Below are 14,711 nucleotides of genomic sequence, written 5' to 3'. Positions count from 1 at the left end.
CAGATAAAAGTTTTTAATGAAATGATTATATGGAGCTCTTTAAAACTGTTCCCGCATATTCATGGCTATTTATTTATTTTCGCAAATACTGAGATTTACGTAAAATAGTATAAAACCCATTGAAAAATTGTCAAGATGACATATATTGATATATTAGAAATTGAGAATGTATTATGGTGGGTAATTTCTTTCCTGATTTTTTCCCTTCTCGTGTTTCCCACAACTCCCTTAGGAAATTAAGTTTGGGTTCCTTACTTCAATAAAACAAATTGTCTGTTAAATTCTTAAAATCAGGATTTTACTTTAAAGATACTTCGATGAGACAAAAGTATTAATGGAAGAACAGTTGTTAGCTTTTGTTACATAAATAATTAAGCTTTAAATTAAGAAGAAACGAATTTTTAAAAAATCTGAAATAAAACTTGCTACGGGCTGATTAAACAGAAGAGGTTGTAATCTTGATCAATATTTATGCGCAAGTAAATACTTCTGTCTTTTTCTTTGTCTTCTAAAAATAGAATTTTCGAAAAACCTTTCGTGTAATTTTCTGACTTTTATGAGAAGAAAAGTTTAAAGGTTTTTCTTCTAAATAATCTTTTACGACATCTTCCAAATTTAAAACCAGAATTTAGCTTTATAAAGAAAGATCTGAACAGTGTTTTTGTGAACTCATCTTTAATCTTTGAATTATGAAATTTAGGATATCAAAACCTTGACCTTATTCTAAATTTTTATTAGAATTTCATCCGATTTACTGGACCTCAATCTTTTAACAAATCACCGAAAACATTTTGGCAAAAGAAATCTGCCAAGAAACCTTAAAAAACTAATCAACAAATTTTTAGCCACAATTTTGATCTTTTGCTTGCTGGACAATTTAGAACTAAGCCTGGTTCAAATCCAGTGCCTTGTCCTTAGTCCCTTCTTCAAGATTCAATTTCTTTTAAGTTGATTAGAAAATATTGTATTACTGTTTTTCAAAGGAAAAAAGGCCTGCTCCCTCCTGCTCCCTCCTGCAAATTATTAAAGTCGGACGAAGTCTATCACTTCACAGTCAACTTTAAAGACATAAAATATTCTGGAAAATGTTTTTTCTTTAAATCATGGATTTTCAAGAATCTATATATAAATTTGGCTTGTCAGGGTGTCTGTCTGTCTGTTTGTTTGTATCCAATAAACGTCAAAACGGCTGAACTGATCGGGCCCAAATTTTTTGTGGGACATCACGTGACCACAGGGAAGGTTTATGAATGATAAAAATAAAAAAATGTGTTTTAAAGGTTTATAATTTTGTAAAAAAAATTTAAATTCTTGAAAATCCGCGAATTTTTTTTTTTTAAATCCGAAAAATTTTTTTCTTCTTTGTTTTAAAATGTAAACAAAAAGAACATGTTCACAATTTAAATAGAAGATGGGCGCGAAGCGCCCTAAAAGTCTAGTATGGCAAATCTGACTAAAATCCGAAACAGAACAAAACAAAACTGTCCCGAGCTTTTCCCTTGACACATTTTCAGAGACCAAAAATAGTAAGTTAGTCTTTACTGTCGATTCTCTTAAACGTATGTTCAGTATTTTAGTTTTTAAACCTTTTGAATGATCGTCTAACATTTGACTGAATCTATTTTGATAAAGTCCTGACATGCTTAGGTCTAGTTATTTTTGCGTGGGACGTTTATGAATTTAAAAAAAAAAGAAATGAGCACGCAAAACTGAGAAGTATTTTCCAAACCCTGGTTTGAACAGACAGATGCCGCTGATAGAATCATTTTTTGGAACCATTCCTGGTCCACGAGAGTTTTTGCGGTGTTTGCACCCTACTTAGCATCTCAAATATGATGATGTATTTGCCCTGAGGAACAGTGCTGGATATAGGTCTAATATACAGGACTGTATATAGGACTCTGAGATCGCAGGACTGGATATAGGTCTAATATATAGGACTGGATACAGGACTGGATACAGGACCGTATACAGGACTAGATACAGAACTGAGATACAGGACTGAGATACAGCATTGAGATACAGGGTTGAGATACCGGATTGAGATACAGGACTGAGATACAGGACTGAAATACAGGACTGAAATACAGGACTGAGATACAGGATTGAGATACAGGACTGAGACACAGGACTGAGATACAGGACTGAGATAGAGGACTGAGACACAGGACTGAGATACAGGATTGAGATAGAGGACTGAGATACAGGACTGAGATACAGGACTGAGATACAGGACTGAGATACAGGACTGAGATACAGGACTGGAAACAGGTCTGATATACAGGACTGGAAACAGGTCTGAGATACAGGACTGAGATTTAAACTAGAGATGCTAATTTTGTGATAAATTTTTCAACTAGGATCTGCGTATTTAATTTTGGATGTTAAAACATTTTAAAATTTTCATCTAATTCTATATTTTAAATAAAATATTTAAACAACAGTATTTCTATTTACAAATTATGTGTCTTTTTTCAGTCTTTATTTAATGACATTGATCAAATTCTTCAAATCTTTTTAGAACTTTCATTTAAAAGCTTAATTACATTTGGTAAATGATTCTGTATTCATCAACATTATTAAACTTGGAATTTTGAGAACTTTTAATTAATTCGTAGATTTAAAAATAAGTTCAAACAGGGTGTTTCTGTGATGAGAGAAGGGGGGGGGAATGACCTCCTTAATATGTAGAAAATTACAAACTTTAGAACAAAAAATTATTAATTTTCAATGTGCATAGAGAGACATTTGTTGGATTTAGTTCTTTCATTGTGATAACATCATGTTTTTTCTTCATTTATGTCTAAAATGACACTTCTTGTAACTGAAAAATGGATGAAAATATGAATTATAATAAACAACCTTGGTTTTGTTTGTTCCACAATAATTCTTGTCATCTTGATAAATATCTTCAGGATCCTCCTGTAGGAGCTTATATACTGTCTGTAGCAGCTTATATACTGTCTGTAGCAGACACAGATTCTACAGTGCAAGGAGCCACAGCTTACAATATATATATATGTACAGACACAGCTTATATAGTGTGGCAGACACAGCTTATATAGTGTGGCAGACACAGCTTATATAGTGTGGCAGACACAGCTTATATAGTGTAGCAGACACAGCTTATATAGTGTAGCAGACACAGCTTATGTAGTGGAGCAGACACAACTTTTATAGTGTAGCAGACACAGTATATATTGTAGAAGGCACAGGTTGTATAGTTAAGCAGTCTAGCAGACACAACATATAGTGTAGCAGACACACCATATAGTATAGCAGACACAGCTTGTAAAGTGTAGCAGACACAGCTTATTTACTGTATAAATGTCATGTAAAGTGTAGCAGACAACAGCTTAGAGTAGCAGACAGAGTTTGTAAAGTTTAGCAGACATTGGTTTTACAGTGTAGCCTACCATGATAACACATCCAGATCATTTCTACAGCTTATAGGTTTACAATATTATTACTTCAAGAGTTTTATCATTTTTTATGTTTTTGATATTATGTTCATGTGGGCATATGCAGATCTTTCAATGTCAGTAATTTGTAGATTGTATGTATTGAAATGTTGTTTCAATTTTTCATTTTAATTTGTAAATAAGCAGACACAGTTTAGAACTTGGCACTGCTCATAGTGCCCTGAACTATAGGCAAGATTATAAGGTGCATTTCAGGGTAAAGTACTTATATTTTCAAAAAATATTTTTGATATTTTTGCATTTTTAAGACATTATTTTAGAATCATGATTAATTGAAGAGTACAATTACAGGGGAGCGTTCATAGGCGAATCATTCATCCCTGAAACTTTTGAGCTTGTGTTTAGAATTTCAGGCTTTAAGTTGAGTCTTTAACTAGAGGTCGTAGTGTACACATCACAGTGCAAATATACAAACTATTTACGAGGTGTACTGCTAGGTATTCGAAATGTAAACAAACACATGACATCTTTGTACGTCCATTTTTTATTTTCGTTCGTAAGTAAAAAATAGAAGTATATTAAATGTAAAATTTCAACGTTTCTTCAAAGAATATATTCATATTTTGTCCGTACCAATCCAATTTAGAATCCTGTCGACCGAAGGCAGTAAATACTGTGTTATTATCTATATCCTATTAGTTTTGAGACATGTTTAAAACAGTTGAAATCGTTTCATTAAATAATTGATAATTTGGAAACGTTTTCATTTCAATTTGTCATTTCATACCTTTAATTATTATGATTATTCTCATGATTGTTATACTATTCTTATAGTTTTAATACAGGGTAACCCTCAAAGGATTTGACTTCAAAGACGACTGTACGGAATTTACTCACTCTTTTTTATATTAATGGCTCGATGAATGGCTCAACTGTAAGCTTGTTTATTTCATTGCCAACTAATAATATTTGCAAAAAAAAACTTAATTTGACCGTTAAATTATCATATTTTAGTCGTTTTTACAGTCTCATAATTTGTGGATATCCCTGTATATAAGAAGTAAAGAAAATGGTGCTATGTGGGCGAATTATTTAACTAAGATGTGTAGCCAAAATATGGTCCCAAACCAGTTTTAGGTTTGTGGGTACTAAAAATACAAATTAGGATATTTCAAGTTCGCTGTTATCATTGTTTAAAATAATTGGTTTGTTGCATCTTCAAGGAATTGTTACTTACTTTTCCCAATTATTTATTTGCCTGTGGGGGGGGGGGGTTTGCAAATATTTGTTCATACTTTTTAAAACATAACTTTTCCAAATAATGTATTTGCCTGTGGGGGGGGGGAGTTGCAAATATTTGTTCATACTTTTTAAAACATAACTTTTCGCGCATTTCTGGGTAGATAGGTGGCATACTAGATTTACAAAAAAAGTTTGCTCAATGTTCACAGTGAATAGAACTATTTCGAAATATGAATTTGATCAATCTTTTGATAAGACATCATAAAAATCATTGAACAGTCATTAATTTTTATGCTTACAGCGTGTCAACTAGTCAATCAACATCTTGCAACCAATTGAGAAATTGAGAAATTGAGAAGTATTGGAAAACTCAAAAAGAAACTATAATAATACTTTTAAAATTTAGATATTTATTTAAAATCCAATAGTTTTTATAATAATAATTTTTATGTGTAATTACATATGAAAAAATGGTACGACGTTGCATGCTTGCGGAATTGGTTTTTAGAAAAACAATTTTAATTCAATTTAGAAAATACAGCTATACAGGAACATGTATGAGATGTAATTTAAAACCTATTAAAAATACTGAAATAGAAATAAATTGGAATAGATTTTTTTCTTCTAAAAATTTCTAAAAAATTATTAGAAAAATGAAGAAATTAACAATGATTTTCAGGCCAGTCATATCTCATAAGAATATAAACACAGAGAGTCCATGATGGTATATTACATCTTAGTCGTAGAAATTACTGGATTTACTAAATCTGAAAGGAATCGAGTTTTTGCAACATTAGGTTGCAATGATATTGGGAATAGAAAATCAGAGTTAATGACAATTGAAAAAGACTCAATTCTTTTTTACTTGTGTTTTTAAATGTATCCATCTGTTCCGCGAACAGTCCCTTTATGCATATATTGCAAAGGCTAGAAGGACAATGGACCTAATGTAGATCATGAAAATATAATGACATTTTCTAAATGTCATTTCCCTTTCTTGTTAATTGTTTACACTAGACATTGTTTAAGGGATTCAAAGGGAGTCAGAATAGGCTTCGAACAAAGTTTAAGCAATCATCATCTGTAAAAGGGGCGGTGCTCTAATTTCAATGACTTTGATGATGCAATAAAAATTATTAATAATTATTATTTGGTATTTTGTCTCGCTTTGAATTTGAAAATCAGATAATCTGATTTCAAGAAAACTGTTATTCTCTACTTTATCAAAAAATCTATTTAATTATTGTTTAACATCGAATTAAGTAACTGATGCCGCTATTCTTCTGTCCTATACTCCACAAGGGGCATGGCCGATTAACAACGGTGTACTTGAAACCATTATCTGATTAATAATGTGGAAGATATTGTCGTTTTTATAACTTTGAAAAGTGTTTGATTCTCACAAAGTTTTTAAGGGAACGGTTCAGAATCGGATATACAACTTTATAAATGTAGGTTCACTTGAAATTACAGCTACAGTCCCTTTTAACATTTTTAAATACTATTTTTATAGATACCTCTAAAACTTGCGTCTTTATAAACGGTTAGAATTTTTAAATCAAATTTTATTTTCAGATTACTGCTCAAGAAAAATGATTTTGCGTACTGCTGTATTACTGTTGTCTTTGCAGTTTCTTACAACAAAGGCTATAGCAGGTGGGCCTCCTCCCCCTCCCTCAAAATAGTTAATGTGTAAAAATTGATAATAAAATGAGAACGTTTTTCTATTCAAAAAGCTTAATCTTTCTCCGAAAAAAAGGGTTTTCTTTATACATTAAAAGTTTGAAAACACTATCTTTAAAACTTTTCTACATTCTCCAACAGAGAGTGTTCGCGAAAATTGGGGTAAAGGATGAACCTGAATATAATTAGGAATCAAATAGTCTCTTTTATATGATATATCGTCGCTTATAGTGCAGAATCCAGTAAAGGTATATCGCAGTTAAAACATAATTCATTTATTTAATTTCAAACTGATCCTTTCCTTTTTACAATGAAAGCATACCAAATTTAATTCCATTTTCGAACGATTTTTCTAAACGTTTTTTTTAAATTACTGAAAAAATCAAATTTAGCCTAGACACTTGTTTGTGAACACTCCCTTTAAAGTTTATGTTTTTCAGATTATGGCCAAGATATTAGTGTTGAAAGTACACCCAAGATTGAACACTATCTTATCCAGCTAAATGGAAACTCATCAGTTCTTGTTGCCCAGAGCTTAGAATTCATTTCGTTATTACAAAACTCACTTGCAAACTTGACAGACAGTGACAGCTTAGATATAGTCGTTAATGAATTAAGTTTTAAACCGTTTTTTGTAAATGTGAGTTTATTCTTTAACCTTAATATCAGTAGAATTAAACTTTCAGTTGAAAATAATTCTCCTTTATTTTATTATAACAATGAATATTTTTCTATAAGTAACTTTATCTCTGAGAAAGAAATGTTTATTCCTAAACCCCACTATGTGAGCAAACTTCATGCTATTACTCAAACAACTTTGCTAATAATAGCTTCAATACTTTTATTCATTTGCTCTTGTATCTTCATTTATGTCATTATAAGAATACACTATAAAAGTAGGAAACACAGACGAGCTTCCACAATAGATTGCGGATTTAAAAATGGAATCCATCAATATACGGAGATAGATATTCATCCCGACCTTGAAGTTTCAAATGATAAACTAGAAAATCTTCCTTCCAAAGTTTCCAACAACAACAGTTCCCCTTCCAGAAGTCCTGTACCGTTGAGGAAAAAATCCTCGAAACTGCGGAACAATAGTGTACACAATTCTGAAGGATTGCACATGAGTTCTAAAGATCTGACGAATGGCGGAGTTAAACCTAGTCCTAGACCTTCGAGGAATAGTACTGGAACCATTCGGCATAAACCCCCACCACCAAGGAGAAGTAGTTCATTAATAACTACGATCAAGTAAGAATTAATTTAACTTAATTTAACCATTTTTTCTAATTTGATTTTTTATATTCTAATTTCTTCTAAATTTTAGGACCCCTCGGCCACTATCTGTTCCTGCACCATGTCATCTTGCAAATGCACCAGGAATCACAAACAAAAAATCCAAACATTATGAAAAATATTGTCTTTTTATTTCCTATTTTAGTTCGGTAGGTATAAGAAGGAATTTAATGCTTGCCATAATCTTTAATTTTCTAATCCCTTTATACTTGCAACCTGATGGTGTAAACCTCTGATAGTTCACACTTTGACTCTTTGATCTAGCAGAACTCATATTACTATCATGAATTGAAGACGAATTTTTGAATTTGTGATATTTTTAGTTGAATCGTTCTCCTATCCCAAGGTTATATCTACGGAAGATATAGAGAAGGCTGTAATCTATGTTCTAACCACACTAGAAGATGTAGAAGATGTAGAAGAAGAAATACTAATCCAAGAAAATTAAATAAATAAATTTTAACATTAACATTTGTAGTTGTACCCAATAATTAAATTACTTAACAAAAAAAAGAAATGATTATGAAAATCTATATACACTAGGCTTATAGGGCACTTCGCGTCCATCTTCTATTTTAATTGTGAACATTTTCTCTTTGTATATATATATAAATAGTATAAATAGTATAAATAGTAAAACGAGAACAAAGCAAAAAATTTGCGAATTTTATAAAAAAAAAACTAGAAATTCAAGGCGCTTCGCGCCCTTCTTTCTAAAACAAAACAAAAATAATTCGCGGATTTTCACAAAAAATTTCGCGGATTTTCAAAATTTTTAAAAATTTAATGACGATCGAATTTTGATGGAGACAAATATTTGAAATTTTGATGATTCATAAACCTTCCCTGGAGTCCCTAGATGTCTCACAAAAAAATTGGGCCCGATCGGTTCAGCCGTTTTGACGTTTATTGGATACAAACAGACAGACAGACACAAAGACAGACAAGCCAAATTTATATATAGATATGTCGTGGATTTTCAAAACTTTCAAAATCGAATTTTGGTAGAAGCATATTTTTGAAATTTGATTAACCATAAACCTTCCCAAGGTCTGAGGTCTGACAAAAAATTTGGGTCCGATCGGTTCAGATGTTTATTGGATACAAACAGACACCCAGACAAGCTATGTATATCTTTTATATAAAAAGTTATAATCTCTGTTTGTATGTCTGTCTGTTTGCTTGTTTGTCCGATCAAAACTCAGGAACCCCTTAACCGATTTGCCTCAAAATATGATTGGGTAACTAGGGAATGTTCTTAACTCGGTTTTGAGATTCTACGTTGAGTGGATCGACTTTAATAGCGATGATTTAGTATCACGGTAAAATCGTCCAAGTGCGGGTAAACGGCAAGAGTAATTTTTAGTAACCTGGGCAGCGCTGGGATTCCAATAAATAAATAAATAGTAAATAAAGCTTTTTATTTTCATTGATTACTTTCTGTGGCTGGGAATTATAAAAAGCTAATTATTGACTTGTTTTGACAAATAGAATATTTACAAAACATTTACAACTTTCAAACCATATTTTAAATACAGAACGTTCAACACCTTCTACTTTTCAGACCTATTTGCCTTTTTAACAATTGATTTCTGTAGTTACAATTATCAAACTAGGCTTACAGGGTGTTTCGCGGCCTTCGTTTACAGGGTTTCGCAGCCTTCGTTTACAGGGTGTTTCGCGGCCTTCGTTTACAGGGTGTTTCACGGCCTTCGTTTACAGAGTGTTCGCGGCCTTTGTTTACAAGGTGTTTCGCGGCCTTCGTTTACAGGGTGTTCGCGGCCTTCGTGCCGCTTTATCCACAAAGAATATTTTACTTTATAAACGATTCTCTACAAGCTACCATGTGAATGATGTGAGTAGCCACAGTAAATTTTGGACCTGATCGGTTCAGCCGTTTTAACGTTTATTGTATAGAAACTAACCTACGGACAAACACCCAAACAAGACAAGCTTGTATTTATAAAGATATTCGTAAAATTAATAAAAAAAAACTGTTTTTGGAGTTCGTGTTTAAACGCAGATTTTAAAGTAAATAATTCATAGTTTATCACCTGCAGCTACTCCCAAGCAAACACGAATTAAGAACCAAATTATACTAATATGTAAATTTAAGGTTAGCACCTCACTTTCTATCGATCATCCCGGGGTTCCATTGGTGCATCTTTTTTTACGCTTAATAGGAAACAAACTAACCCAGAAGCAAACCAGCAGACACGAGGTAACTTTACCCATATGTATCATATATATGTATTGGCTTTGTCTTTTTTTGCATCCAATAAAAGCTAAAAAGGTTGACTGGGCCCAATTATTTTAGTGGAACCTTAATTAAACTCAAATTCGTTTGAAGCTAATCAGAATGAAAAATTTGTCCTAAAAATTTAAATTTCGACTTTATAGATTTAGTTCTGAAAATCACCACAGAAATCATTAGAATCTTCAAAAATTTTTAGTTTTTATGACGTACAAGAAGAAAAGGTGTTTCATTTGAAAGCAAAATTTATAAGCTAAAATTATGACTATAGCCTAGTTATGCTAAATATTTGAACTGTCGGTACTTAATTAAGCAAATATCGCAGATTTTAAAGGTGACATTTTAAATCAAACAGCATGTAAAAACAAGCAATACGAATGTAAAACATGCACATTGCACTTGTATTAAATGCCGTACTCGTTAAACTGCTCCCAGTCCTGTATAATCCAAGTACAATTCGTTAGCTATCATGGTCGACAGGGACACAAGCTCTTCAGCCATCAATGCCAAACCAATGGGCACGATCTCAGCAATCAATGCCAAAAGTGACACAAGCTCTTAGCAATAAATGCCAAACCAATGGGCACGATCTCAGCTATCAATGTCTACAGAGACACAAGCTCATGCGATCAATACCAAACTGATGGGCACGATCTCAGCTATCAATATTTTATTTAGAGACTCCATGTATTGTGTTTCCATGTTTATCTCCTTATTCTGCTCCAACATTGTTTTCATTCTCTCAATCTTTTTTTACTGTTTTCAATTCTTTCCGCAATTTTTCTTCTCTTTTTTTTACTGTTTTCAATTCTTACCGAAATTTTTCTTCTCTTTTTTTACTGTTTTCAATTTTTTCCGCAATTTTTCTTCTCTTTTTTTACTGTTTTCAATTCTTTCCACAATTTTTCTATTTCCTTCATGTCTGGTACTCCGTTCATTCTGGTACTCTGGTGTCTGGTACTCCGTTCATTCTGGTACTCTGGTGTCTGATTCTCCACTAGGTACTCTAGGGTACAATTTAAAACTGTTCACTGTTACAAATTTGGTATACTGTAGACTCTGGTATTCTGTCCACTCTGGTACTCTATACATTCTGGTATTCTAAACATTCTGGAACCCTGTACGCTCTGGTAGCAATCCTAACTTGTTTCTTCTCAAACAGTTCCTCTTATTACAATTTACACAAGGTAATCGCTGTATTTTTCTTTCTTGGAGTTCTTGGCATTTAATAAGGGTTCCTTAATTCTCGCCGCTGCTACCAATTTTGAATTAAATGCCGTACTAGTAAAACTGCTCCCAGACCCGTATCAATCCAGGTACAACCTGTCAACTAGCAATGTCAACAGGGACACAAGCTCTTCAGTGATCAATTCCAAACCAACGGGCGCAATCTCAGCTATCAATATCAACAGGGAAACAAGCTCTTATAAGGGATCAATGCCAAACCAATGGGCACGATCTCAGCTATCAATGTCCACGGGGACACAAGCTCTTAGCGATCAATACCCAACCAAGGGGTACGATCACAACGCTTATGTTTCAACGAGAACCAAATTACTCTTATCAATGTAATCAAAGATGAGTGTCTTTAGATATCTATGTTACCGATTAAGTTTAATATACGAATTTACAAGATTAGCGCGGATATATATAAGCGTAGTTAAGCCACTCACTGACGTAGTTATAAGTTAATCACAATACAAGTTTTGACGCATCTTCAGACGTAGCTAGGCTAGGCTAATCGCATTACAAGTTTTGGGTTATAGTTAATGATAAGCGCATTTAGATTTACAGACAATGTACAACGTAATATATCTAGGTAAGTTCAGGTTAACAAATATGGGGATTACTGTATTTATTACACACATAGATACATTTCTATATTAAAAAAGCATTATTTTTTTGCAGACGTGTCGCCTTTCTCCGAACCTAAAACTTTAAACAACTAAGCTCATGCAAATTTTCCATTATTATAACAATTTCATGACAAATATTTCTTTATTTAAATATGCAGATCAATGCAACGCTAACCAAAAACGATCAAGATAATTTTTTTTTCCTGGCTCACAGATATTTAACATAGAATAAAATACATTTTAATACTTTATACTTTATCTTTCCAATCCTTATTCCTTTTATCTATTTAATCTTTAATTGCTAAAAAGTTGAAAAATGAACAAATGGATGAAAATTTAAACAGAAAAAGTTTTCAACTATATTTTTTCACTTAACAATTTCTTTGTTGGATACAAAACATGAAGTATATTTTTTTCCCTATTATCAAAAATAAAAAATATAAAAATTTAAAATTATAAAGTGAACAAAATTTTATAATCTTTACAAAACATTTTACACCTCAACAAAGAAGAGGAGGGGAGGGGGAGGTAGAGGGGAATGATGATGTTCAATTTTCTAAATATGACGGTCCTGCCACCTTTTATCATGCTAAATTAGTTGTATCACCGCACTGCGACTTGATAATAATAAAAACCTACAATTTTTTTTTACAGCAAAATGAAGACTTTTTATTTAGACTTTTTCATTCAGGAACTAAAGGAAAGTGCGATCTTAAAAAAAAAATATCAAAAGTCTATGACATCAGGTTGCAAAGCTATAAAGATTAGAAAATCAGAGTCCAAATGGAACGTATGAAAAAGAAATATTATTATGCTAAAACATGTCTTATGTACACATTTCTTTGAGTTTAAAAATAGCACTAAATAAAAATTAAATTAAAAAATTCAGTTTTCCGCTAAATAGAGAAAGTTTCTTGAAATATTGTTAACACTCCCATTCAGAAATTGAATTAATTCTAAGGAGTCTAATTCCTGGAATAATATTAAAGTTTAACCAGTAAACAGTAGACCAGGCACTAGCAGATTCTAACAATACACTTAAACAAAAGTAAATCAATATTTATAGATTTATAAATAGACAAGAGGTTTAAATATATTCTCAATTTCATGATTCTGCCAAAGTTTTAAATATATAAATGTTCTTAAGGTATTCAAATTCGTGACTAAAAATAGATTATAAAAAACTCTGATTTAGTAAGATTTTTAAGAAATATTTTTTTAATAGATACGTTGATATGAACAAATAGTCGCGTCGGAAGGAACAAATCAAATTGGTGTAAGTCTTTAAGACTTCAGCATTATTGATCAGCTTAGGTTCGAATCTGGCGTATCCCACTTTAAAATGGAAGGTGACTTAAAATTACGAGGATAGTCCCTTTAATGCAGTTTTTATAATAATTCTTCATTAAAAATCGTGAAACTTCAAATTTGTTTAAACTTTCAAGTTTAACCAAAACTAGTAACTTTGTTCAAATCTAATCAAAACTTATAAACGAGCCAGTTGAGCGCAAGGTTATAATGCAAGGAAAGTTAATTGCAGTTGCGTATACTCTTGAAACCAGTTCTCTCTGGGCGGAATTTGTAAAGAATAGATGAATCAGTGTTCGTTTAGTACCCGAGGAGGTTAAACGCATTATTTTGATAATTTTGATAATTCACATAATAGTTTCCTATGATCAGAATATTTCATAAATTTTTTATGTGAACGATGGATCCATGTCAGGCTTTGACATCCGTCTTGTGTTTACATTACCGCCCAGAGACAGTACACTGCAGTATAAAAGATGTGTACAGTGTACACATCTGAAATAACTTTCCTTCCATTATAACCTTGGTTGAGCCTATGCTCAAAATACATCTATACAACAAAAAGAAATTCAATTCCTTTGAGGATCCACATTTCCATTCTGACTTCGCTTTTAGAGATTTCTCTATAATTTTTTTGCATCGAGGCCTGAATTGTGATCTGGTTTTTAGCAATTTTTTTTCCGCCTGTATACCGGACATTTTATAAAAACCTTTGCAGGCCCATCATCAACATCTTATTAACAAAAACAAGTGCTTTCAAATGTTTAAATGTACTTAATGTTTAGGGCTATAAAAATGTTTAAGCTAGTTAGTAAGGTTAAATCAAAGGTCTACACGTTGCGACACTTTAAAGTTGACCCAGTCTTGAAAACTGAAAAAAAATTCAAAACCTTTCCAGTGTTGGCTGGAACATGGTTGTTGCTGAAAAGTAAAAATGTGTCCCAGACCTTGTCCAAACTTGGAAATTTAGAATGAATTTGAGAATGATTTATATCTTATTCTTTAGCTATATTTAATGAGATAAAGTAAGTTTCAAATCCATTTCTGAATCCTACAAGTCTTCTTTTCTCCTAATGAGATCTTTGGTCGCGGTCATACCAGTAATTTTTTAATAAAAAAACTTCTAATTTGTTTCAGTTCTTGTTTTTATACTGTAATTATGCTAATATTACAAAAATATAGGCCAGGGCAACTAAGTTTCTTTACACTATGACCAACCGACCTAATTCCNCTTGAGTCAATATCATATTCATATGTACTCCCCTTTCCTTAATTTATTAACTTTAAACTCAGTCGGCGGGAAGATATTTTCCTCACCTTTTCTTCTTATTATCATTTCTGCTGAACGGTACCGACTTTTATTTAATTTCTAAATGTACTGGATCAGCAGAGGGGCTGGCTGCAGGGTTGGCAGACTTTCCCACCCGGGTCGGTACAGGACTGATTCTGGCACTGGTAGTCTGTAGGCAGCTTAATTCAAGAGTATATCAGCTGATCGAACCAAAATAAATTTCTAACAACAAAACAACAGTTTTCAATCATGTAACATGGTAATGTTTGTTTGACAAGTGGTAATGTGGTAATTTCCTAGTATACGATTTTTGGACCCCCCCCCCCCCCCTATCAATTTTGTACATGGGTCTGACA

The 14,711-nt window shown here is 32.3% G+C and overlaps 2 protein-coding genes across 2 annotated transcripts in view; both read left to right on the top strand.

Annotated features, from left to right (window-relative positions):
* The first annotated feature begins 6,243 nt into the window (after positions 1 to 6,243).
* LOC111715774 (uncharacterized) lies at positions 6,244 to 8,119 on the top strand. Its single transcript, XM_023491145.1, has 4 exons — positions 6,244 to 6,320; positions 6,788 to 7,601; positions 7,678 to 7,730; positions 7,970 to 8,119. Exons 1-4 carry the CDS (start codon positions 6,257 to 6,259, stop codon positions 8,092 to 8,094), a joined length of 1,056 nt encoding a protein of 351 aa, XP_023346913.1. The 5' UTR covers positions 6,244 to 6,256; the 3' UTR covers positions 8,095 to 8,119.
* Positions 8,120 to 13,859: 5,740 nt separating this feature from the next.
* LOC111715452 (C2 domain-containing protein 5) overlaps positions 13,860 to 14,711 on the top strand; it is a 31,622-nt gene continuing 30,770 nt past the window's right edge. The window contains exon 1 of the mRNA XM_023490780.1: positions 13,860 to 13,880. Within this exon, the coding sequence (XP_023346548.1) occupies positions 13,860 to 13,880 (21 nt within the window). The remainder of the gene's footprint in view (positions 13,881 to 14,711) is intronic.

The sequence above is a fragment of the Eurytemora carolleeae genome, unplaced genomic scaffold, assembly GCF_000591075.1.
Source record: "Eurytemora carolleeae unplaced genomic scaffold, Eaff_2.0 scaffold14, whole genome shotgun sequence".
In the NCBI taxonomy this organism is placed as follows: Eukaryota; Metazoa; Arthropoda; class Copepoda; order Calanoida; family Temoridae; genus Eurytemora; species Eurytemora carolleeae.
Note: the sequence above shows the minus strand (reverse complement) of the source record. Positions and strands in the feature narration are given on the sequence as shown.

Coding starts and splice junctions, on each gene's coding strand:
- LOC111715774 (XM_023491145.1), top strand. CDS start 6,257: ATGATTTTGCGTACTGCTGTATTACTGTTGTCTTTGCAGTTTCTTACA. Junction 6,321..6,787: donor TACAACAAAGGCTATAGCAG/GTGGGCCTCCTC, acceptor TATGTTTTTCAG/ATTATGGCCAAGATATTAGT. Junction 7,602..7,677: donor TCATTAATAACTACGATCAA/GTAAGAATTAAT, acceptor TCTAAATTTTAG/GACCCCTCGGCCACTATCTG.